The sequence below is a fragment of the Lepisosteus platostomus genome, chromosome 9 (assembly GCF_059453375.1).
Source record: "Lepisosteus platostomus isolate fLepPlt1 chromosome 9, fLepPlt1.hap1, whole genome shotgun sequence".
NCBI classification, from domain to species: Eukaryota; Metazoa; Chordata; class Actinopteri; order Semionotiformes; family Lepisosteidae; genus Lepisosteus; species Lepisosteus platostomus.
In genome coordinates this window covers 8,139,382-8,167,240 of record NC_142619.1, presented here as the reverse complement: position 1 = coordinate 8,167,240, position 27,859 = coordinate 8,139,382, and the positions used below count along the sequence as shown (strand labels likewise).

General features: G+C 38.0%; 1 protein-coding gene across 13 annotated transcripts in view; it reads right to left on the bottom strand.

Moving 5' to 3' along the window:
- Positions 1–27,859, bottom strand: part of LOC148654505 (ELKS/Rab6-interacting/CAST family member 1) — a 341,414-nt gene that overhangs the window by 127,799 nt on the left and 185,756 nt on the right. For 8 of the 13 annotated variants that reach the window (XM_088646780.1, XM_088646779.1, XM_088646777.1 and 5 more), the window contains 2 exons: positions 22,617–22,670; positions 13,631–13,791 (listed from right to left, as the gene is read on the bottom strand). In XM_088646780.1, coding sequence (XP_088502906.1) covers positions 13,631–13,791; positions 22,617–22,670 — 215 coding nt within the window. The remainder of the gene's footprint in view (positions 1–13,630; positions 13,792–22,616; positions 22,671–27,859) is intronic. The other 5 variants (XM_088646782.1, XM_088646784.1, XM_088646787.1 and 2 more) reach the window with 1 other exon arrangement.

Below are 27,859 nucleotides of genomic sequence, written 5' to 3'. Positions count from 1 at the left end.
GAGCCTGAAGTGAGGCGCAGATGCTCTGCAATCTTGTACAGGGAACAGCTATTGTGTGCAAAGGCGTTCTGCTGGTGAAAGAAATTCCGCTCAGCAGCGGCCAGCCCACCATTGTCAAGAAATACGGCCGTTCTGGCTGACCCTCGATCCCAGGAGTCCATGGGAAACAATGATGCCACAGTTGGAGTTTCCATTTAGCAGCGGACACTGGCTCTGACCTCTCCTGCTCGTGACCCCTCCCTCAATGGATTTTCCAGACCCCTCAATCTCACCTCATCCCCACCTCATCCATCTGTCTTAGTGGCAACATTTTGAAAACAAAGGTACTCGTATAATGGACCTTCTAGTCTATTCCAATACAGATCTTAGTGTGATGCAACATGTTCATATAACTTAAATGACTATCAAGTAGACAAATGGTTAACAAGACAATTGTGCACCAGAACTACACACACAATAGCTACACCAAAATCCTGTAAAGAAATAAAATGAAAGATGCACTATGTCCCCCTATGTTAATGAAGTTGAATGAGACCACTCCCATTTGTAAGCCACTGTGTGATCCTTATAGGATAAAAAAATCTTTTTAATTTCAAGATTAGTTTTGGAATTACTTCCTCATCTTAAAATCTCAACTTTGTAATAAAAGATCATCTCATCTTTATCTTTAGTATAAAAATAAAAAAGATTTTAACACCCCACAGGGGATCACCTTATGTTATGGCTGAGACTTCTCCTATATAAAACTTATCATAGATTCTCAATCTATTTTCATCTTGATCTTGGAACATTCTTGTGACCCACAAACACACGGACACACTCAAAACATACATGACTGCTCACCATAGCTCACTGGCGATCAATATCAATATATCAATATTTCAATATGGAAATGAGAGAATTCCAAAATGTCCCAAAATGTTCACTCAATTCAGGTCCAATGCATATGGTGTCTTTATGAACAAGATTACAATATTGATTTCAAGCATCTCCCTGAACCTTCAACCTTTACCGTCTACATAAAAGTATTCCATATTTTCAAAATAATTAATAAGATGACAGGATCAAAGTTAACCAAACTGGACTTAACCAAAGTGTATTCCCAATGCTAATATTCCAGTGAATGGTAGTGATCCCTACATAGCTCAGCCAGTTCAAGCACAGTGTGAACAGTTCTGCCTTTGTCAAATCTGGTCTATAATATACTGTAAGTCAGCTGGGACTCTCCAAGCAGCAGTGGAGAGAAACTGGCAAGAAGAGCAACAGCAACCTCTGTGATCTCTCTTCCAGCAGATGCTTACTAGAGCTGCCATTTTACAATTGTGACAGCTAAGAGTTAAAGACTTAGAAACATTTTTCTTGTTTCTGATACAACTGGATGCAGAAGAAAAGAGAACTGTGTGACAATTAATTGGAGATCTTGGTTAGGTTGGAGATCCCACAAAGATCCTGTATCTTATTTAAGAACATTTAAGAATATGGGTTCGGCCTTTAAAGTTATTGTGATGACATTTTGAGATGCACCCAAAATAAATCACATGAGCATGATTTGAAAGCTTTGAAGCACAGAAGAAAACACCAACAGAAACTATTGACGTTGCAACTAATTATACCCCATGGTAAGTATATTTAAACAGCCAAGCCGTGATATTCTATATAGCTTTGTTACTCATGCTTTCTGCAGGTAGACCTAAAAGTACTGGAACAAAACACTTAAGATGAAGACTTGACATTAAGGATATTTAAGATTAAACATGTTATTTAAGATTCTATGCATATCTTTAAATAATCCATTTAAAAAATGTTTGTTAATATGACAACAAACAAAAAAGAGAATATTGCAAGAAACAATACTATATAAATCATATAAAGTAATAATTCTGTGTTGAGCTACTTATCGAAAAGCTTTCTGAAATGTACATTTTTTTAACTTATTAGATTTTAGTTTCAAAGTGTCCCACAATTCCCTGTTCATCTGCATCCAACTGTATCAGAAACTATAAAATGTTTCTCTATTTCAACAAAACCCATGTGGATGACCAAAAGACCATTCAGACCGGGGCAATTAATTCTAATTTTAATTCTAATTCCAAATGCATGTTTTCTACCCAAGAGATTTTTTTAATATCCGAAACAGCAATTCTGTTCGGTCCAGAACATCCTTAATTTTCCAACTACACAAAAATTTCACACCTACTATACAGAGAACACAGTAATACAATGTCTGATATTTAAATAAGCATATATCAAATAAGTTAGCTCTCTGTGAGTCCAAACATGAAAAATGAAATCTTGTGGTCTGCTCCATTTTAGGACAGGTTACTTCTGTGACAACACACTGGAAAACACTTATGAAGGCAAACCTGAGTGCCTATGAACATTATATTATATGACACTTGGGATCTCTGTCTACCTCATTACACTATGCTGTCAGGGGTTTGGAATGGATTTACTGTGCTGTTCAATACACTGCATTAAACTTCCTATATAGAGCAATCAGACACAATCATGTTTTTATTTCAAGCTTCATTCTAGAAGCCTTCAGTCCACACACTGCCTTTGTGTGGTGTTCAATACTTTGGAGAGTGATTTATCTGCAGCAGGTTTGTACTGCATCCTTGCCCATACTCCCAGAGTTTTACAAAATAGATCCTTAAGACTATTCGCATAAGCACCTATACAGAGACTCAGAAAAAGTGGCTCTGAAATGCCTTTTGCCATGAATATCTAGCTGTAATCTAATACAGAAGAGGAGCTCTTGCAACATCCTAGTATCAAATATGATAAACTATTCACTGAAGCCCTTTTAAAACTATCACACATGAGAAAATATAACTATACACAATAAGAAAAAATAACTACAATAGACATGTAATCTTGAGATCATCCCCAGATGCATGCACTACTGCAACAAAAAAAAACACAGAACAAAGCTGCAGTCCAGCTGATCTTGTATTTTGTACAGTACTAAGGATTAAGCATTGTTGTTCTACTAGGCAGGAACTCAAGAGTGCTCTGAATCAGAACATTTGAATTATTCACTAATACGTAGGCGGACATTAATATATAATTAGTTTTTCTGTCATATAGCTGAATTCTTGTGACACTTTTATGTTGTTAAAACATTTAAGCATTCACAAATAGTCCAGATGAGGGAATGCAACTACTTATTTGATACTCTTATCAATTCCAATGAGCCACAAAATGAGTACAGCTGCTGTTGGTTTGAATTTGATCTTGTGGCGGATCACACTGGCTTTGGTTTTCATAAATGATAAAGGATAAATGATACAGAGACATACTGTACCAAGACACTTTAGACACATTATCATTTTTTGTGTATGCAGTACAATATAGGTATGTCTTACGTCCTTTTATGTGCTACATTTATTGCATTTTTTCCCAAGAGTGTTGTTTATGTCTGTGGATTTTTAAAATTCAGTTATCCCTACAGTTTTGTTGAATAATCACATCACACCCCAGGTTTTGTTAACCCTGTGTTTGTTGCCACTTTTTCTTTTTTCATTGTGGTGGCATTATCATGAATATACACAAGAACATCATTTACTGTACTTGTTCACAATGTTGAAATAGTATATTCAATAGAAAGCAAAAAGTCATATTAAGAACACCATTGAATTTAAGTCCTGTAAAGGCCAGCAGCACTGTGTTTGTCACATGTAGTCCTCCACAAGTTTGCAATGGACAGGAATTAACCACCTATTTAAACTCCAACACATTCAACAATTGGACCACACCACAGGAAAGAGAAGAGGTAGTGTTTCCAAAGAAGTGCTATACAGTAAATCACTCCTGGGAAGGCCTCGATAACAGTGTTAATGTTTTAGTATTAATGTACCCTTACATTTAACTACAGGTACATAAAATAACACATTTTCCCACTGTACCCTTATTCCTCAATATCCCTGCTACATTCTAAGAATTACCAGTCCCATCACAATAAAAAACAGAACAAAATTACTGATGTGACACCCAGGTGTGAATGAACCCACTTAAACCATGTCCATGCTGAATTTTAGTTTACTTGCCTCCAGAGTATTTATTTCAATGTATATGTACTGATGGAAAAGGAAATGCAACATTTTCTGGAATGTGAATACTGTAGTTATAGCTTATGTATTTTCACAAAAAATTGTCAATTTGTTTTAAGGCCTCTGACCAGCAATATTGCTTTGGAGTGAGGCATTGCAACTTGCCAATCACACGAAAGCTCGTTAATTCAAAACTTAGGTCACTGCAAGAAAAAGGTCACACTAAGTCAGTTCTCTGTGCATTCCATAATGCCTCGAATGTCACCAGAAGCAAGGGAGAGGGCCATTGGCATGTGCCAGCATTGCCAGACACCATGGAGTAAGCCGCTCAACTGTGTCATGACTGCAGAGAAGATTTCAGCAGACCAGAAGATTCAGTCGCCCTCGAGTGACCACACCAGAGCAGGACCGACACATCAGACTGGTCCATCTGAAAGATCGTTTCAGATCTACCACCTATAATGCTGCTGAAACCGCCAGCAGACACAATGCCCGCATCAGTGACAGGACAGTGAGGCTCCATGCTGCTGGCCTTAGAGCAAGGCAACCTGTCAGAGGCCCTCTGCTCGCACCTCCTAGATGTCAGAAGCTGTAATAGACTCTATGGGTCTGTCTTCAGCCTGTTCCACGCAGACGGGGGGCCAGAGTGTGAAGGAGGAGGTGTTGTGTTTCTTTTTTTCCATTATATATATCAAAACTCACTATTACATACAAAAGGCTTAAACATACATTAGTGGGTATAAAACTGATGATGCCTTCCTTCATGATTAGAACATGAGATTTATTGTATTGTGGTTGGAAAGCAATTTTAGCTGAATATCACAATACATTTCCAGCAGCAGACGCTTGGAGACATGACAAAGTAATGACAAATTATTTTCAGTAATAAGCTGCCACTATATTCAGAACTTCTATTTCAATCTCAATTTGCATTCTCTATAGAGATGTACTTAGTCCTGACTTTAGTATCCTATAGAGTGGAGTAGATGTTACTTTGGGTTTGTTGCAAATTAGAATATTTGTAGTTCAGAGCTGTAGACTAAATTCAACAGCCATGCTTGTTGTAATTGCTATTTACGTGGAATACATTTTTAGTACAGAGCTGCATACTAACTATGGGATATTCCCTAGTAAGTATACTGCTTTCAGTTTGATGTAATTATCCCATGAAGATTTAAATCCACTTTGAAAAAGTAAAGAGGGAAATACATAGAATTCTCTTTGTTACGTGTGTGATTTTTCTTTTCGGCATGGAATTAACATTTAGTTGTCCCTTAGAAGCTTACATATTGATACTGACATTGTTGCTTATCAGACAAGATGACTCTTAGATTGTCCCTATGACCCTGTACTCAATGGATCGGTTGAAACATAGATGGATAGATGGATTAATAATACAAGTATGGGCATAAAGCCGGACTTCCTTTGAGCCAGATTCATTTGGACCACTTATCCATTATCAGAACTATAGTGGTGATGTTGGGAGACAGGCCTGTCCAAGAAGCACAAGAACACAAGATGAGACAACATGAGTGTTCTTCCCCTGGATATGGTGCCAGTCCACTGCAGGGTCACAGAAAAGAAAAATCTAGAACAGCCAATCCAACCTAGCCAGCATGTCTTGGGATGGAGGGAAGAAAAATTATATAACCACATGAAAAACTCCACAAAGAAACCTGAGGCCAGAATCAAGCCCAAGGCCCTGATGTGGTAAACCAGCAGGTCTAACTAACACACCACCATGCCTTCCCTTAATTAGGAAAATGTGCTACATTACACTGTTACTCAACCATATTAATTTACTATCATAAACATTTACTGAGGAATGAAATGGGTTACTGCATTTTATTTCAAGAGAAACTTTTGATCTAGACTTTTCTCTGACACATAATATACAAATCCATAAGGAGGGATCTAGTTATTAGATTAATCATCCAAAGAACTTGTGGTTTTCAGGCACTGACCTTTCCTTCTAATTATGTGCGAAGGCTTTGCTAAAAAAGCAAGTCTTTTACGACTTGGACAGATGGATAACACAACTTAATGCTGCAGAGAACAAAAAGTTATTTTTTAAAAAGTTAGCACTGAAAACAAGAGAAAAAACAATCATAAAATGGCAAAATGTGGTTGCTTGAGATGAGAGACTTTATATACCGTAAACACCTCTCAAAGCTGGTGGGCTATACAGTGTAAAAATGTACTAAGCATTATTAAGAAGCCTAACATAACATGATTTCACGTAACATGGACAGTTACCAATAAGAACAGCAGGACAGAGCATGAACCTTACAGAACTTTCTTGTATCTCAAGTCTTCTTTTTTCTCTGTTTTTTTTTCATCATCATTCCTGGGGTTACTGTACTCTCTCCTGCTTTCTAAGAATCACATTTAAATTTGCTCATCTTCTTCCCCAGTGCTGAATGGAATTGCTAATTTGTTTTTTTTTCCATTTTTCCTTCCATTAATTGAACCAGTTAGAGAACTCAATCTATTTTTCTTGTCTTCGGTTTGAACTGAAGGGGCATGAATAGCTCTGAAACTACCACTCAGAAGAAGAATTAAATGGGAACAGGTGGAGTCACCTGCCATGAGATTAGTTCATGGGCACATTGTGGGCAGGGGCTGAATGAACAGTCAAAGCAGGTCACAGAGCAAGTAGCCAGCCAATGAAAGAAGGTAATGGGATCTGGAGGTGGACGTTTACAACTTGAAGAGAAAATTGTGCCACAGTACCAGCCAACGTCTGATTCAGATTTCTGGAATTGTAAGCAATTTTGTTGAATATAAATAATTTAACTCCAATCCAGCCTGAGTTGACATGTACAGAATTGGCTCGGAATGTCTGATGAAACCCATTCTCCTTTGGCTGAACCCTGTAGTCTGCTCTTACCATGTTTGCTTCAAGAAATTCCACATTAATTTTTGCATTTACATTGATCATATATGTCTTTTCAGGAGAGAAATGGCTTTTAAATTGATGATTTTAACATTGACCTGATATTTTGTATCTTTTGGAAGTTTTTCACATGATTCCAGTACACATTTTTCTTTCTGGAATGGTTATTATAACCAGCATTCTGAAATTGCTGGAGATCTGAACAGTGGTAGCCCACACAAAATAACATTGACAAATCTGTTCCAAATAGGAGAAAAGATTTCAATTAGGAGATGATTGCTACTTTACAAAAAGTATTTTCTTAAACTCTTTAAAAAATGGCAGTCACCAAAAGGAAAGAAGATTTTCTGCAAGAAGGAAGCATATTGTACACCTCAACATCTACTACATCTGTATTTTAGACTGACATTCATCATCATTTTCTTCTTCAAAAAAGTTGCTGTGCTCATCTAAACCATAGCAAGCAGATACCAATCCCAAGAAAAATAACCAAAACAAATAGAGAGAAGGGGTGCACACTCAAATTACCCCAACATTATTTTATTTATCAGGAAAACAATGATAATTGAGCCACAGAACCACTATTAGAGCAGATGCAGAGCCTGTGGTTAAAACACAACTATTTCCTAAAATGCAATGGAGTCAAATGGGGATGAACCGAGTGTGTGGTCATACTCTTTTTTCAAACATTTTCCTTCTCAATAAACATTAAATATAGAAAAACTGCATCATCTCTAACTCCAACTGGGATGTCTTGCAGCTAATTATTTTTAAAGAGAAGCCAAATACAGTATCTACAGTTTAAGCAGTCCAATCAGCGTCAGATTATAACAGAAGATATGAACCATGTTATGGGTATGTTTGATCAATGCTCATCTGGCTGTGAAATCTATCACTGAAATACAGCAATAGTGACAACAACACTTATTTACCTAAGTTATTTAAGCCATAAAGCAATTATGCAATATTGTGAATTATTAGATAGAAGCACAATTTGTTATGTGAATATACACTTCAAAGAAACAATTACTATATTTTTTCTGAGCTTGTGTACCCACAGAGGAAATGGAACGAATTATTCAACAAAATGATACAGTAAGTATCCAAAGTTTAGGCTGATCAAGAGGTATGGATCATAAGAAGAAAGGAACCAACATTTGCTCTGGTGCTTCATGTCTTAAGGGAAAAGTGAGTGCTGAATTTGTTAATTTTTTTATTGCTTTCCCACATAAGTATGTAGGCTTTTACTTATAGGTTACAAGTATCAACCTTTTATGTGAAATTGGACAAAAAGAACTTCGACTCCTTTTGCTACTTAAGCGTATCACTACAATAACAGCACTGTAAACTGCTTCATAAGGGATTTTAAATATAGATAAACTGGAACCAAATAAACACTGAAAATTAATATACATTATGAACTGATAAAATAATCATCAGAGATTGCAGTGCTGAAAGCACAACGTTTTTGTTGGCTCACGAAGCAGCTATCAAGTAACATATTACAAATATCACTTGAACAACATGGTACCATGTATGGTGTCACAAACATCTTTCTTACTGTGCAATACATCATGGAAAACTAGTCAAATATGGTGGATGATTTTCCATTCCCCCCCTGCATTTAATGGTACATACGACTAAGTAAAACCTAAACCAGAAAATGCAGAACTAGCATTCACACTGGAAGAACTCTCCGGATTGCCACTCCTTTTGTCAATGCACTCAGCTTTCAGATCCAAAACATATTCCTCTTTATGGGATATTTTTTGAGCATTCTGATAAACCTTCCTATGCCAAATGCCCTAGCAGACGAAACTAAGGTTATTTATTTTACTTAGGCCTCATTACGCTCATCGTGACCAACCGAGGAGCAATCTGATCCCAGCCCCCGAGGCCAATTTGAAATTTATAGCTGGTTTCAAAAGTTTTTATTTTTAACATTTGTGGTTTTCTGAACTTGTACAGATACACAGGCTGCCTGTTTAGGGTTTCAGACCTCAAGGTTTTATTAGAGCTCTTGGAGGAGGTTCTGTGCTAAGCAGGATTTTGCTTCCTTCGTATTAAGGGACTGAGCGACTTTTATGCCAGCTCCCATGCTTCATTAATTCAAGAACATTCATCCATGATAAGACTGCTATCTTACTTCCGCACGGCAGGCACTATCTGTTTAATCTCTTCCTTAAAGCATAACATTAAAAAAAACATGCAAAAAATATCAGATCCAGGAGAAGTCTGCATTGAAATGATAGATGCTGCCGGTAAACTGGAGCCACTTCAAGAAAAATCCTATTCTGAAATCCTATTCTGATTTGTGTTGAGCTTTCCCTAAACTGTACCAAAGATTCCACAAATGGGCTAAATGCATATTTCTTTGTCCTGGGAGATCCTTACAGTACCTCACCCTTCATCATAAATCACATGTATCAAAAACAATATTATAAATATACCGTAGTGATGAATATTTCTGAGAGTAAAAAACCACATGGCTCTTAAAGGTGCTGTACAATGATTTGCCTCTGTCACCTGAAATATGTTATGGAGTGCTCAGTATGCTTTTTGTAAATTTTGTAAGGTTCCAACTACAATTTTTGACTCAGAACACGTTATGATGATCATACAGTGCCTCACCAAAGTATTCAAACTGTAATATTACAGTTTGCTGCTCAGTTTTGCACAGTAGGAAGGTGTAATTTTGTCCATTCTTCCTGGCAAAATCACTCAGTCCTGACAGGTTTGTTGGGGATAATTAATGGACTCCAATCATCATGTCTCGCCATAAATTTTCTTCTTATTCTCTTCTTTTCAGACTACTGTGCTGAAATGTGAATCGTCTACCCAGTTTGAGATTACTGCACGACCTCAGAAGGTTTTCTAGGATTCACCTGTTCTCTTTGCCATCAATTTTCCCCTCAATCCTGACAACCTCAGAAGCATCCTCATATCTTGCTGCCACTGCCATGCTTGACAGGTGGGATGGTGCCAAGTGTGTTTTGGGCAAAAACACTTAGCATTTATGGCCAAAAAATAGATTTTGTGTTGTTTATTCTTATACCCTTTTAAGGCATACAAGATTGAAGAGGTGTCTTTTTCAATAAAAACTTATTTTCCTACTCATCTTTACAGGCCAGATGTTTAGATATCATGATACAGTTGCTGTTGCTACAGTGACTTCTACTAAGAACTTTGGCAAACTTTCAAAAGTCACTGCTGGCTTCACAGAGGCTTCCCTTACCAGTTCCTGTTTGCCTGGCAGGAACTTCAGGGTGGCCCGATCTAGTCGGTGTCTAATTCTTAATATTGGACTAAATATTGGCTGTACTCAAATGATAAAGTAACAGTCTCCTGATCTGTGCCTTGCTACCACTTTATTCTTGATTTGAAAGCTTTGTGGTCTTCATTAACGATTTGTTGTCTCATTCTAATAGTTTGATAAGATTGATATTGAATATTTGCGGGACATTACACAGAGATTGCTCTAATTGTGTGACTTTCAAACTATTCATTTGCACCTGAACTGATTTACTGTTGGTGCTGACTAGGAACTGACTAGGATCTTCTCATTTCCTTTTAAAAATTAAATTTATTTACATGCTTTTTTAGCTTTACCACTTTGAAGTACACAATGTAGATTCTAAACATTAAGGCCCATTTGAAATTGTCAGGATTGCAAACTCAAATAGCAACAAAATGTAGAAACGAGACAAATACTTATGCAAGGCAGTATATAGTTGAGCAGTCTACCATACCATGCCTTAGTATATGACCTTGTCTCTATGCACACTTTCACGAAAGGATGGGACATAGATAGCAGACAGAGTAAATACTTTGCAGGAGTTTGAAAGTTCCTCGGTAAGTGCCTTGCCAACCCACTCCCAGGCAGGGCAGGAGCATGAGCAGAAGAGTGAGTCTGGAAACTCATGATTAGAGGAGCTAGTCCGAGATGACCGAAATGCATGACCAACACCAAATCGTTTTCAAATCAAATGCACTCACAACTTGTTTAAAAAAGCTGGTAAGGCATTCTAGAATTAACCGGGTCGAGTATGACCAATTTCACCCCAAAGCACTGGAACACTATGAACATAACACTGTAGAACCCTGGAAGTACAGGGGGGGGCAAGCACTGTTTTGTCAAAACAGAATGCCAAGATATACACTTAAAAAACATAGAAGTGTAAAGTAAGACATCTTTTAGAATACTGTGTTCAACTTTGGTCACCACACTACCAAAAAGTCCTCAAAGGAAAGAGATGGTTAGCAAGTATTACGGGTTCTGAGATTTTTAATATTGGCAGGATATACAATTGGCTAAATTAAACAAACGTCTTAAGCATTCACAAAACACAGGATACAAAAAAAATGGAGGACCGTGGTTGTTTTAACAATAACCATTTAAAAATTATTAATCTCAAAATACAGAAACCACTAATCAAAAGGAATGCTAGCAGAATCAACATCTCAGGCCTAAATGACATGGGCTGTGGTGCAGGACACCAAACGTTGACAGTGCCTATAGTGAAAACACATTTAATAGCATTTTGGAATCCTGTGAAGATATTATAGCGCTAGTGTGTACAGGGAATAAAACGCAGATAGTATGAGTACCAGGAAATCAAGAAAAGAAAGTCTAGACTTAATGTAAATTCCATTACACCCATCATGTAGTTTTTTAGTTCAACAAAATGTTTTTAGAACATTTACTGTACTATTTATAAAGAAATAGAATAAACATCATTTAAAGAGTTCCCTGAACAAACAATCACAACATAATAAAACCTGAGATTTTATGGTGAAAAAAAATGATAACTTTAGGAGGTCAAACTGTGATAAAATCGATTAAAAGCAAGAGGAGATGGAAATGGGGGAAATATTGCATAAAATGTGAGTCAGCTGTTTCCTGAAGATGTGGATTTATCCCTGGCTTCACCTAGGCTGGCACTGTCCAGAAACAGTTTCACCTAAAACATTCTAAGAAGCATATCTAAGAGTGCAGGGAGATTACTGTGAAGACGTTATCCATCCAAGTCGGGATCATGTCAACATTTCCTTCTACCATGCCACAAAAACACACAAATCTGGTTCAAATTTAAAGGCAGAGTTACAATTCACATCTGAATGAGCAAATAATCCTTTCAGAATACAGAGATGGCTGCTGAGCTTCACAGAAACACTGAATGGAAACTGTGTAAAAAGGTCAGAACAGATAAGCCAAAGATCCTTTCATAAGAACTGAATTTCTACCAAGCACAGCGTGTAAGGTTGATGAATGACACCACTCTTTGAAGGTGATGATACACTTCCTAGAATATTCAAAGTTCAGGAGTACAGCTTTAGAGAGCTGTACTGTCTAAAGAGCACATGCCACTTCACTGGATATGTGAATGCACAAGTACTGTAGGCTGTCCAACTCCCAGCCCTAAATGGCCATGCATGTCAAAGTGTCTCCACCCTACTGGCAGACTGTGTTTCCTCAGATGGCATTAGTCTTCAAAGTGAAGGCCCAGATAGCAATATGACAGTTCTTAGAAAAAGCTGGCACTTCTTACCAGTCTACAATGCGGTTAAAGAGTCCACTAGACACATTAAATATCACTTTAAGTGCAAAAAGTAATTGCTCTTCAGCCAAGTGGCTTTACTGTTAAACAGGGCTGGAATGTGATGAAGGAAACGTGGTAGACACTAAGTCAATGATTTATTGCCCCTGTGCACAATTAGGTGAATGCAGCTATCACCCTCCTCGGTACTCTCTGTGGCCAAGCTGACACTGAAAAAGCTAGAACTGATCAGCGAGTATTCCTCCAACATTCTTGTGACATAACCTCCTTGAATTTATCATCTGAGCTCTTCGTCTCACCCCAAACCCTGCTGCTCGCTTAAAACTTTCTCCACCTCACTTCTCTTGTGCTCCTCTTGTGCTGTGCACTTCCATACCCTTCTAGGATACACTGCAGTGCTTTGCTCTGGACCTCCGTCCTCTAATCTCTTGGTAACATCCTCTCAGCTTTTCCTCTGCAAGCTGACTGGAATGTCTTGATCTGGCTCTGGTTCTCATCACTTGTCCTTATGCGGTCATACCCACTACCCAAAAACATCCTGACTGCAGCACATCTGTGCCTGTCCTGTAGGTTCTGTAATCCACTCTCTTCTGCTTAACACCTGTTCACTGTATCGCTGCTCTGCTGTTTTTATTGTAAAAGTACATAGTGATGTACTGTATTTGCTCAATTGGTTTACTTTTAAACCGTATTCTGCACAATATCAACACATCTGATCTGCATCACTACAGTATACAGTACAGTATGTATCATTAAACTGCAGACCCCAATACAGCAGAATTAATTTTGCATTACAATACCGAGAGGACACCATCATACACATTTAACAGTCACTTGTGCTTCAAAAATAATCCACTATACTGTAAGAACAAAATTTCAAAGAATGGAAAAACAAAACAACTTGTTACCAAATTGTTGTTTCACTTATTCTTTCCTTTTCATTCCAGTTGAGACCATTTCACCCTCATTATAAAGCACAACCAGAGATCTACTTTTAATGTTCACTCTCAGCAGCGATGCCTAGACAGAAAAAAATGCTGCTTTTTCCATCTTCCTACACTGAGCTTTACTAAAAAAAAAAAGTATCCCAGCACATAAAGCAAGCGAGTTCGGCCCCTTCTTACTTCATCTCCAGCACCTCCTCCAGGTGCTTCCTGCGTTCGGCTCGCAGCGTGGTGAGGTGGGCCTCCTTCTCTGCCAGGGACTGCTGCGTGGACGACAGCTTGGCCTTCATGGACTCCAGCTCCTGCTTCACCTTCTCCATGGCCGCCAACAGCTCTTCCATCTGCGCAGAGGCAACACAGACAGACGCGCACACGGGGATTAGGTCTGGAGCAGAGAGCGGCAGGGAAAGGCCTCTGGTGAGCAGAGCTACAGGAAGCGTTGGCCGTTCGTTAAGCCTTTCGGAGGGGCACAGCAAGGACACATTATGACATTGAAGTAAACTGGACGGTGCAGAAAGTGAATGTCCAGCTGAAATCACAACAAAATCCATCGGGCTGTTTTTTTTTTTATCGAGACCCCACTGTGCGTGCTTCACATTTTTATCTGTCATCCAGTATTAACATATTTTATCTGCACAGGAAAATAAAAATTAAACAAAAATAAATTTTAATGGGAAGAGGGGGGGGGGGGGGGGGAGGGGGACCTGGATATGCTGCAAGTGTTGTGGTTTGCCAAGTGCTCTGTGGAAACTCTCACATTGCAGAAAAGGAATGGCTAGAGGCTGAAACATGCACGAGCAGTTCTCTTGAGGCCTATAACCCCGTCTCATAAAACTGGGACTCGGAGCGGTTTTCAGTCCCGAAACAACCTGAATTTAATGAAAAGGCCGAGTTCCAGACATCTCCATGCTCATTGGAGGTTGGACCAGATTCCAAATTAAGTACACATACTGTACTGCACGTGCCTTCCAAATGTATGGGGACAAATGTGTTATCTTTGTTTTAAAGTCAAGAACATTGTATTTGTGATCATGAGATTAATATATATGATACAATGCAATACAATGCAGTTAACATTTAGCTTTCAAGATGTTCCATGCACTCATTTGATTATATTAGAACAAAAACGTACTCTGTGTTCAAACCAGTGATTTTAAGTGACCATAAGTATTGGGACACATTTACTTTAAGTACTTTTCAAAGAACAGAAGTCAGTATTTGGTTGCATATCCCTTAGAGGTAATAACTGCATGAGGTCTGCCACCCACTGAGCTTATGCTCTATGTAAAAGTATTTAAAAAGCTTTGCTGTAGCCACTTTGAGTTCTTGCTTATGCATAGGGTGTTCTTATTTTTTCAGATACTTTTTTTGGTTAATTTGTTCTGCAGTATGCAAACTGCATACTCAACTAGATTTAAATCGAGTTCTATGGTCTACGGTTTCCACTTTTTTCTCCTGAAAAATTTCTTGAGTGCATAGGTAATGTGTTTTGCTTCATTGTCACGCTACATGGTGAAGTGCCGTCTAATAAGTATGAAGGCATTTTCTTTTACATAAGCTGGCATTTTTTTCTGCACACCCATTCAGTAAAATTCATTGTGCTGCTGCCAACATTAGTTAAGTCATCAACATAGACAAATGAGCCAGTTCCAGGGGAGAACATTAATGCCCAGGTCATGACATTACCTCCACCATGATTCAGAATTTGCTTGGAAATACAAAGATGAGCCAGGAAGGTTTTGGAACAAAGTTCTATGGATAGATGGGACCAAGATAAACCTAAAGTGACAAAATCAATGAACTGCAGATGCTCACAAGAACATTACTTCATCTGTGAAGCATTGTCTTGCTTGGGCATAGAAAGGCCACCTCCAGAATTGTAACAGTCATCTCTATTGATGATACATAAACTGATGGCAGCATCAGAATTAATTCTGAAGTTTACAGAAACATTCTGTCTTCTTATGTCAAAATTCATTTGAAATCCCTGGCTGAACACAAGTTACAGTATGCTTCTGCTCAAATATGATCAAATGTCTATCATACTTATTCCTATTAATCTTATGATCACAAATTGCTTGAATGAAGCAGAAATAACTTTTGAACTATAAATAGTTGAGGGAGAAAGAGAGTAAGGGTAATTATCTATTTTATTGCAATGCATTGGTTTTTACTCCCAAAACTATGTGTAGTAACTAATTAAATAAATACATTTTAGTGGAATGAACTCCACATGGTCACAAGGTTGAGGGCAGTACAGTAGGTCCCCATTTTGTTAATTGAAATAGGAGAACATCAGAACTACCAAATTCTCTTCTGGAAGACTGACACAGAAGGCGGTTCTGAAAGCAGACACAAAACAAAGTCACAGTTATCACTTGACAATTTCATCATTGCCATCCCACCACTGGTGAAATTAGATAGATTGAATTTTTAAAAACAACTATGCATCCTAGCAGGTAAACAGACTCCTCTTCTGAATGCGGGCAATTTAAAAAGGCCTGAAGCTCACATTGGGCCCAAATGGTTGCAATGAGAGAAGTAGAGAGCATCCTAAAGCAGGAGCACAACACTGATCAGAAAGCTCAAGGGAAGTTCTAAAATTACACTAGACACTGACGTGGCAAGCAGAAATCGACATTCAGCAAAGAACGTGAGATAACCTTGCTGGGATACAGCCATCATTCTCCCTGCAACCCTGTGCTGTGGCATCATAAAGGACTTGTAGACAACAGTATCCACACAATTCATGTCAATCTTTATCTCCAATGCTCTTCTCACTTGCAACTATAAACAGCCAGTTTAATCTAAACTAAGAGCTAACAGTGTATATGACAGGACTGAGCACGGAAAGCAATGTAAAAACAGAGGAAGGCGATATCCTGTAGGTTCTTTTAATGCAATTTCACCTCTGTTTTTGTCATCCTCATTCGTGTTTGTTGCCTACCTTTGATGTGTTACAAGAGAGCCAGACATATAGTATTTACTCTTATCCATCACACACTCTTCCGCATAAGTGCTCTACAGCACACACTCACTGCAACAAAATAGTAAGACATCACTTATTCTCGTCCCCTCTGCCTAGATCTATGAATTCCAATCATTAAAAAAATGGAATGTTACATACAGTAAGAAGACTCACCACTGCATGCCTCGAAGATAAATCTTTCTTCACAAAGGGAGTCTCAGCTATCTCCCCTGTAGAATCACAGTGTGCCAAGTTGTCAGCTATTGAATAGGTCTGTTCCCTATTATTAGATTCTGTTGTCTTCAGGAAGAATACAAATACAGACGATAAACTCTCAGGCAGAGGTTTGAAAAAGTCACAGTTCAAAATCTCCTTGAAGATATCGGAGTGCCCTTTAGATTGTGCTCCTCTTTGCAAAACTATATATTTGTATTTTTTATTGTATTGCAATTGCACTTCTCAGGCAATTTAGACCAACCCTTGTCCAGACAATTCACCACTCCTCAACTTTAAATTGATTTGCCCAGCAGCAAATGCAGACTAAAGCCACTCAGAAGTACAGAACCTCCACTTCTGTACAGTTCAACAGAATTATGTAACATCATTTTCTAACCAACCTTTCCATTTTCAGAATGTACAAACATGCTGACATTTACTATATTAAAAATATATAATGAAGACAAAACATCTCAGATTGATTTGGAGAATTTCCCAATTGTCAAAATTATAATAACATGCACTTTCATTTCTACAATCTAGCTGCCATTGTGCTTGTCTGTCACATGCTGGAAGGGCTTGAAAGAGGTGTAGTTGACCTCTGATGTTCTCTCATTAGCACATTGGGTCTTAACTGAGTCATTTACTGTACAGTCATGTGTTCTTGACCAGTGCTTCCTGTATTTCAGTTCGTGGGATACTTTTAACATTCCAAATATTTCACAACACAACAAATGACTTTATAATAATCAGCACTAATATTGCAAGACATAACATGTATTTGCTTCCAATAGAAACAAACCATAACTTAAACGCAACAAATTTGACTTTTTGCACTAGAATTTTTTATAAATGTGACTTGTTTTAATGAACCTACAGTCCATAAAACACACACATACATCCTTCTGATTCTTTGACACACCTGAAAACAATCCATTCACTTCATTGTGCAGAGACACAGTTTGGGAAGTACTGTTCTCACATAAAACACCTCAAATTGTGCTCTGTCCTGAACATCTGTGTCAGTGCACTGAATCTGAATGAGACAAGGGCTCCAGGTACAGGCATTACACCTAACCTATAAGAAATGTCATAAGCCAGCATAGTCCAAACATCTATATTTTGATCTATTAGATTACAATTTTTTATACCAGTAACAAACAGGCAATTCATCATCTGTCTCTACTTCTAATAATTGCACACATGGAAGCCAGTGAGGTCAGCACAGTGGCACAGTGGTTAGCAGTACTGCCTTGTAGGGCTGGGGCTCTGTCTGGAGCTTAAATTCCCTGGCTTCTATCTACGTCCAGTTTGTATAGTCTCCCTCTGTTTGTGTGGGTTTTCGCTGGGGGCATCAGGTTCCTCCCAGAGTAAAAAGACATACTGGAACGTTGGATTCTGGATTGGATCCGGTTGGATTCTGGGAAATTTGTCCCTGGTGTGAGTGCATGTGTTTGTGTTTGTGTGTGCTGTCGACAGTGTATCCTGCCATATGCCCATAGCTAGCCTGGTTAGACTCTGCCCTCCCCCTCCCGCAGTTATAATGCGGATAGATGAACGCCAGTGAATTTTTTCTGTTTTATATTGGAAAAATAACGATTCAGTGGTCCTGGCACATGTCTTTCTCATTCCCTCTCGTGGGCAACATCCTCCATCCTGGTCTAACTGCGTGTACTCCTGGTCACCTCCTTCAGCCCTGCATTTCGATGAAGGATCAGATTACTACAGAAGTCAGCTTTGACGACATTTCTGCGTCTGCTACAGCCTTTCTGCAAGAACATGTCTAGGACGTCATTTCCTCCTACTTTCCTTCTGGCTTTGATGGATTCCCAATACCACTTGACAGTAAGAATCTGTTTAAAAAAAAAAAACGTAAATTACCATTGTACTGTATTTTTCCCAGCTCTTCCATTCTTTCCATTCTATGCAGTCAGTTACCAAGATCTAAAAGTGCTTTGGTACTGAACCAGAAGAACACTAAATGGCTGTCTGTACTGTTGTGATTGAAGCTTTGGATATTTGTATCGAAAGCAAAAGGACAAAGAGGTGCATTTTATCTGTTATGTTCTGTATGTTGATTCCTACAAACAACTGCCATCATAACATTGAATGGGGACAAACAAATGTGTTAAAAACATTCTCTATAAAAAAGTGTGCAGGAGGTTATTTTTTTACCTCCTGGATTCTCTCCAAAGGCCTCACACAAACACAATTGGTAACACCTACTTAAAAGTCTACCTAGGATTCTATCTGTGCTACGCATGCACAGATGTTCAGGAGGATAAAGCAGAGCTTTGCAATGTAATGAACAGTTTAGCCTCAAGCTGTACTCAGTGGGTTACTAATACATCCAGTATGTTGTGGAAAGTTGGTTTCTCTGTCTCAGCTTGGAGTTCAGCTTCTTCTATGGTGCTTATCACCATGACTAACACCACATGTACGGAACTTATTTGGGCCCGGTGGGGGACTGTGTCAGGCTGGGAAGAAAAGGCTGTTCTTCCTTTAAAAGACTCAGATCGCAAGAAGGCTACCTGGAAGTGTGCAGGGGGTCTGAGAGGAAGAGGGGAGGGAGCAGAAAAAGATGGGCAATTAAGCTGAGTAATCAGATTTTTACAGTTACTCCCCATCTGGGATTCCCAATGCTATAAATACTAATGTTATAAAGAATTCTTTGTGCTGTACTCACATCTGTCTTGTAGCTTTTGCTTTGACCTTTGGGTGGTCATCAGGTAAGACAAATGTTATAGGAACTAAGAATTCAGTGGTTGTTCCATTTTAGAAATTCCTGTCATTCTGTCTGTTTAAAGTTTTTATTCAAGAGTTGAGAATCAAATGGAACTCAGTAGCTTGTTCCTCAACCCTAAAACCTTTTTGAACAATAATTTCCACGTGCTGATCCTGTGTTCAGTTCAATTAATGCTTTTGGGGATGACTTCACCAGCTTATAGAATTTGGCTTGTTACAGTCAAATATTCTCAAAGCCTACACTCATTCAAACAAAAAGATGATTGCATTTAACATGTTTAGGGAATGGATTTGTCGTATGATTTTTCACTGTTTCCACAACAGCAATATTTTTAGTCTGAAACAAAGCAGACTATGATCCAAGTATAAAACATCCTAAAAGAGATTGATCAAATTAAATCTATGGACTCCAGAAACAACAGTAAATCAGGGACCACATGACACAAAGGAAATTATGGGGAATGACTGAGAACAGGGAGTACTTTTTTAATCTAAGGGTTGTGGAGATATGGAACAAGACACCAAGCCATGCTCTCAAAGCTGATATTCTGGCTTCTCTTTCACAAAGAAAAGAATAAATACAAACTTTACAAAGAAATAGCTACTATCAAGCTAGATGGGTTGAGAGACCTCCTCTTGTTTGTAACTTGTTCTTACAGTATGTTCATACTGCAGCAAACTCAATGCGCATGGTGCAAAGATGCCTTCAGTGTTTTCACAGGCGACATACCAGATTCTCCTCTGGAGAACTGGAGGGAAAAAAACTGGAAGCAACTAAGTAGGAAAAGAAGATACAAAATCAACCTGAAAAGTTGATTTTGACAAAAAAAGGGTAAAGCACAGTTGTCTTTTGGTCTACAGATACTTGACTCCTTACGCTACAAACGCAGAAACGGAAAGAAAAAAAGAAGAGAAGATGGTAAGCACACAAAAATGCAAGCAACAGTACACAGCAAGCCATATTTTTCCAAAAGCGATGGTGGTGAAGTCTGAGATGGATTCTCCCAGAAATCTGAGAATTTTATTATTCAACCAGGAAGCTCCAGCCATTGATGTAAGAACCCTACATGTCAGGCCGCTTTCAAGGCACATTTTGCCAGATCTTGACTTTTCCTTCCCACAGGTTTCACTTCACTAGTCTCATAAATGTGTCTTATTCTACTCTTTCAGAAATGCTAGGATTATCGAAAGCTTTTGTGGTCAAAACAGAAGTCCAATAAATATATTTTATGAAACAGCAGATTGTTTTCTCCTTTTTTTGGGGTTTTTGGTTAAAAATTAACTGCCAAAAAACAGACCCTTTCTGAAGGCAAATTTTAAAGCCGGCTCTGACAAGGCTATTGGGTGTAGAAGCCTTAAGCTATATAATTTATTTCGAAGTACATTAACACCTTTCTTTTATAAAAGGCAGGCAGTGATTGTTGAAGTCTCCAGTGTATGGTCCTTACTAAAGAGTGTTGAGATATGAAGCAGTTATGATGTGCTCTCCCAGAAGCAAGATTAATTTCTAACAGATTCTTTATCTGACCTGTAAGGTCATTTCAACTTCATTTATCACAGGTCATGGTGAAAGGTTCACGGCCCCACAGGACAATGCACAATTTCGCAATGTCCCCATACCTGTGTCTTTCTGATGTCTTTTAAAAAAGGTATAAAAGGTCACATATTAAAAAAATATATACATATATATCTGTTACATTGTACAGTAGGCTAATTTGTTTATTCTGCTGTCATTCAGGTTTACTGTGCATTTTGCTTTAGTTTTAATAAAACATGTCTTGCAATTATCCTTTGCCATCTAAATGCACCTTTACCATTTTTGCAGGTAAGGGGTGCTTTTTTTAAACCTGCACTTATTAAAAATGAATTTCAAATTGTGAAGCATTTGGAAAAACTATAAAGAGAAAATAAAATTGCTTTCCCTTTATAACATCTTGAACTTTCAACAGTGAAAATGCATGTCTATGTTAACCAAAGTCACTTCTGTGGTTCTTTATTTAATTAAGATCTTACAAACCATTCCACTCTTCATGAAGCCAGGTATGGTGAAAAACATTCTGGGCATAGTCTAGGAGGACCTATTCTCACTGCTGTGAAAGTTTTCCCATATGAATTTCCAGTTAGTGCAATTAATGTGGAAGTGAATACATTGTTATAACAACCAATGTCTGCTGGCGAGGCATAAATGAGATCAATTAACATGCTAATATTTCAATAAGCGTGATTTAAATAGCAAACTGTGGATGCTGAATGAATAGATCAAACAGGCTGCATTTGTAAAATTTCAATTCTATATTTTTAACTGAAATGATCACCAATTAACTGATTTCATCAGTCATGCCCACATGACAGCCGTGGTAATGAAAAACGGACAAATCTGGGGTTGCCCTCTACCACATTTTTATGTGCTTAACATGCCTGCAGCATGCCCTTGAGAAATACAGAATGATTGGATTGAGGATGACTTAATTAAATAATGAGTGTTATTAAGATCAAAATTTTGAAATACTGTAGCTGTTTTTACCCCCTTTCCACCAGATTGCTGTATAACCTTAAAGAACTTACAAGCATACTGTAGCTTCACTCAAGCTGTCCAAATGTAAACTGCTGCAGATACTTACGAGCAGAGATGAGTCTTTTTCAATTACATGCTCATTTTAAATTGTAGGCTGGTTTGTTCATTCAGATGCAGTTAGTAAAACAATTTATTTTGTATGACCACAATTACTGGCCAAGTCATCAATTCAAACAATTCCAACATATTAAAAACAAAACTGAGGGTCAGGTTTGATATTACAGTTTAGTAAGTGTTGACTATACACACCAGAAAAAACTTCATTTTGTATCTAGATGACAAAAGTCTCTGAGGACATCCAGTGTTTCTAGTCACTGGAGTGACCTCCTCAGGGCTATTTTGTTTACTTAATACTGAAGTTTCCCTAGGAAATGACTGAACAGGTGACCTATTGGGTCAGAAAAAAAGCTGATTACTCTCAGAGATAATATTTGAGCATATTACTTTTGGCTTATCATTCCACCAGCTTTGTCAGCCTTCCATTGACAAAAATTGTAATTGTTAAAAAAAAATGACACAATGGATTCCACACCACAAAAACCAAACTCAAAAGTGTTACAAAACAAAAGACAAAACCACAGATAAACACAAGATTTAAATGAGAGCAAGTCACCAAAAATCATAAATGAACAGAAGAACTACAAGGATTATTCATATCATACCTTGAACCACTTAAAGCCAGCGTGGTTGGAGTCATGCATTGGCTCATATAATTGCTTCAGACAGGCAGTGAGTAGCAGAAAGGTGACAGACAAGAAATAGAGAAGAAAATTATATAAAAACTAATGTGAAAGAAACAAAATAGAAACTGGAAAAAAACACAACTGCAAAAGAAAATTAGAAGCAGAGACTAGGATTAAACAGGTTACCAGTAATGCAAATTGCAACATTCAGGTTTTATCATCAAGATGAGACGTTTCAAGCAGAGAGAGTATGGGGAGAGGAGAGGAGATAGTAGATATTCTCTCATGGCTTTTGGTTTTTTTGTGAGACTTGAAAAGGTTTCTTGGTGCAGTGGGTTATGAAATAAGTACTGGTACCCTGTCTCCAAAATAAGAATAATTACTTAATAATATTAAGAATTAAGAATAATGAATTAACCATCCACTCATGATGTTGATCCTGGTGAGGATTATGGTAAACTGGAGGTTATCCTGAGAACACAGGGCACAAGATTGGAGTCAAAGCATTTGATTGCTGCGCCCCAGATAGGACAGGGATATGGAGGAAAGGGCAATCCACATGTTTATGGAGGTCGGAAAACATGGAAAGAACATGCAATCCACACTAAAGACAGGTGCCTCAAGCCAGAATTAAACTCTGGACCCCCGAGCCATCAGGCAACTCTTCATGACAATCTAACTTAAGTGTATTAAATATTATGAACCTACAGATGTCTGTCAATGCTAGATTTCCAAAGTTTATTTCCAATAAAAAAAATGGTAAACAAGACATTGTAGTGGAGTACCTCATTTAAGATTCAGGGTTCTGATATTGATGCCTGCAGCTCCACGGAAGTCACTGTGTCAAAGAACAGCATTTGCAGCATCTCTTTTACAAAAAAGTAGTGTAACACTTGCAAAAAGCGCGTTATGTAATATTTTATATGGCACAAACCAACATCAAATTGATAGGTCATTGCACATTAAAAAAAATAATTATTTTGTGCAATTAGTATTTAGTTTAAACAATGTCAAAACGTAAGTCCTAACCCAGTTTATGGTTATTTGTTTTACATGGAGAAATGTCACTTTCAAATAGGTTTAGTATCATGTCTTATCATCTTAAGCAGGAACAGATTTTGTTACTTTAAAAAAATAGTATTTTAACTTAAGATTTTTCTTCCTGGTTTTATGATCATTCCAGTCTTGTAACTGATGCTTGCATAATTCTGAATTATGACCTGCCAGAGGTTTTCCATTTTCTCATGATTTACAAACGCCCCTTTCCAGAAATGTCTCTCTCCCCCCTGGCCATAGTGGTCAGTTCACATACAATAAATCTTATAGGAAATGGCTCTCTCGTTGCAGATGCACAAGATAAAGACATGCTTGCGACAAACAATTCTGACAGGGTTTCAGTTAAACTGTCAGCCAGACTAAATCCTTATTTTCAGATATGTCGCTTCATCACTAATGTAAGCGTGTGGAAAAGAGCTGCGTAGCCCAACAGGTGACAGCAGAGTTCTTGTATAGTAATATTTTCAAAATGCATTATAACGCATTGCTTCCCAAAAAAAAGAAAGGAAACTGGAATTGCTCACCTCATTTCTAGACATTCTCATTAAAAAGGTTTATATTTGCTGAATCACTTTTCCCCAAAAATGATTGTTTTTTTTAACCTGGGGCAAACTATTAGGGGTACAACAAAACACACAAGATAACCTAAACTTCAATCATTATGCTGACATTCAAAGACATATTTTGAGTCTTTGCACTGATATAATCTCATGCAACTAGTATACAAAGTAGAATGACACGTGTTCAATTACAAATTTCACAGAATATAAATATAAATCGTTGTTTTTAAATACTTGTTCTAAAAAACCCTTTAGGAATACATGAATTGCCTTGCAAGAGTATTCATTCCTTCCCCTATGTTGTTGAATTATAAATGAAATATAATCCACACATTTTTGTGCAAATATTTTTAATGGAAGCTTGAGTGTTCAAACTGAACACATTTATAGGTACCTGTAAAAGTCAGTAAAAATCAAAACTGAAATATGATGACTACATAAATATTAACTCCCTTTGTTACGTGAAACCTAAATTAGGTGCAGAATATTATTCTGATAAGTCCCACAATTAGTAGAATGTCTGTGTCTGTGTGAGGTACAGTAACCATGTTTTATAAAATCTGGATAAGGGTATAAAACTTTTCAGACACTGAATATCACTTTAAACATTATGAAGTCACACATTAAGAAGTGGAAAGTATATCACACCAATCAGACACTCTCTATACCAGACTGTCCTTTCAAACTGAGTACCCAGACAAGCAGACAACTGGTTAGGGATACCACCACTATGTCAAAAGAAAATTTGTAAGAGTTAACTGGCTGAGATAGGAGAAAATGTCTGAGTCAACAATACACTGGTCATTCCATAATGCTGGACTCTATTACAGAGTGGCAAGAAGGAAGCAATTACTGAAAAAAAAATCTATCTTGAATCATGCATAGAGTTTGCAACAAAACATTTCAGTGATTGCTGCAAACATGTGGTCAGACAAGACAAAATTGGAAACTTTAAGTCTAAATGCAAAGCGTTATGTCTGGTGCAAACTCAAAACAGTGCACTACCCAGTCAATACCATCTCTACTGTAAAGCACGGTGTTAGAAACATCATGCTACAGGGCTGTCTCATCAGCCAGGACTGGGAAGCTTGTCAAGTTTGAAGGAAAAATGGATGGAGCAAAGTACAGGAAAATTCTAGTGGAAAAGCTACTTCAGTCTACTAAATGCTTAAAAGTCACCTTTCAGCAGGACAATGACCAAAAGAACAAGGCCAAAGATACACTAAAGTGACTTAACATGGAATTATTTTTCCTTGAGTAACCCAGTTAAAATTCTGACCTGAATCTGACAAACAATGCAGCGAGACTAGCACCTCTGAATGATCAATCACATCATCCTGTGAATGATGCCCAACCACCCTGACAGACCTTGAGCAAGTTTTCAAAAAAGAATGACAGAAAATTGCACCACCCCAAGTTGGCAGGGACTATCCAAAAGACTTGACTCTGTAACTGCTGCCAAAGGTGCTTCCACCCAAGTATTGACTCAAAGACATTGAATACTTATGCAATCACCATATTTTAGTTTTTGGTTTATCTTAGCATTTTTTGCTGACATTTAACTTCTTTCACCCATGAAAGAGCTAATTTTGAGCATTCTAGTTTTGATTAAAATATTCATATTGAACAAATGCGCATATTTATAATTCATTTAATTTGATTTGAAATTGCTGGGCATTTTTTGCAGCTTGATATACAGCAATTACATAATGGCAACAATCCACGTAAAGATTAAAATTAGAACTGAATGTGTCATATGTAATCACAACAAAAAGTGGTCAACTTTAAAATAAAAGCAGAAATATATACAGTGCAGTGCAAAAGTAAGTACAACCCATGAAAAGGTGTGTGTTTTTCAACATATGTGCATGCATGGATATTTGATCTTCATTTCAACAATACTGATAGATAAAGGTGATCTAATTTAACAAATAACAATGAAAATTATTCTTTGCAACCATTTATTCAATGTGGAAAAAATAAATACACACCCCCTAGCTTCAATAGCTGGTTTTCCCCCTTTGGCAGAAACCACTTCTTGTAGGCGTTTCTTGTAATTGTCTATCAGTCGCCTACATCGACTTGGAGAAATTTCTGCCCACTCCTCCTGACAGAACCCCTTCAACTGTAAGATGTTTGAGGGCATTCTTGCATTTACTTGCATTCTTGCATTTACAAATTTCCCATTGGCCCTTACCAATCATGGCCTCCTAACAATCCCCATCTATGAATTGGCTACATTACTCTGCTCTCCTCCCCACTGACAGCTGATGTGTGGTGAGCGTTCTGGTGCACTATGGCTGCCGTCGCATCATCCAGGTGGGTGCTGCACATTGGTGGTGGTGGAGGGGAGTCCCCATTACCTGTAAAGCGCTTTGAGTGGAGTGTCCAGAAAAGCCCTATATAAGTGTAAGCAATTATTATTATTATTATTATTATTATTATTATTATTATTACTGCCTGCTTCAAGTCCCCCCACAGCATTTCTAGGGGGTTAAGATCTGGGCTTTGACTTGGCCATTCCATAACACTCCATTTCTTCTTTTTGAGTCATTCTTTTGTGGATTTGCTTGAGTGTTTTGGGTCATTGTCTTGTTGCAAGGTCCACTTACAGTTCAGCTTCAGCTTTTTGACAGATGGCCTCACATTCTCCTCAAGTACTCTCTGGTACAATGTGGAATTCATGGTTGACTCTATGATGGTACACTGGCCAGGCCCTGAGGCAGAAAAGCAGCCCCAAACCATAATGTTTCCACCACCATGCTTTACAGTTGAGGTTCTTTTGGTCAAAGGCAGACGTCTGGCATTGTGGCAAAACAGCTCTAACTTTGTCTCATCCGTCCAGAGCACATTATTCCAACAGTCCTGATCAACACCTAGGTAACACCTGGCAAACTTCAGTCGTGCATCTATTGTATATTCTTTTTTGAGAGCAGAGGCTTCATCCTTCCTGACCTCGCATGTAGGGCAAAGTTGTGCAGTCTCTTTCGGATGGTTGACTCATGTACCTTGACATTGACTGAGGCAAGACTTGCCTGTAAATCCCCTGATGTTATCCTGGGGTACTTGGAGACTTCCTGCAGCATCTTTCAGTCAGCTCCGGGGCTGAATTTGGTGGGACGACCTGGTCTGGATTGATTGCCAGTGGCTTGAAATTTACTCGATTTGTAGATGATCTTTCAGACAGTGGAGTGATAGACAAATTGGTTGGAAATGGCTTTAAAACCCTTCCCAGACTCATAGGTATCAACAATCTTTCTTCTGAGAACCTCAGAGACCTCTTTTGATCTTGGCATGATGTAGTCACACTAAGACCAAACTAAGACCACAGGTTTCTGATATTTATAGAAGGCAGTGTCCTCCAAGTTACTCTCTAATGATGTTCTAATCATTTGCACCTGATTCTAATTTTAGGTGCAATGATACAGGAAGGGGTGTACTAACTTTTTCCGCACAAGGAAATTGGATTTCTGTGATTTAAATAGTACAAGTGAATGCAAAATGTAATTTTTCAATGTTATTTTTTAAAATTACCTTTATCTATCAGTATTGTTGAAATGACAATCAAATATACTTTTGACCAAAAATTTTAAAAAAGACAAACCT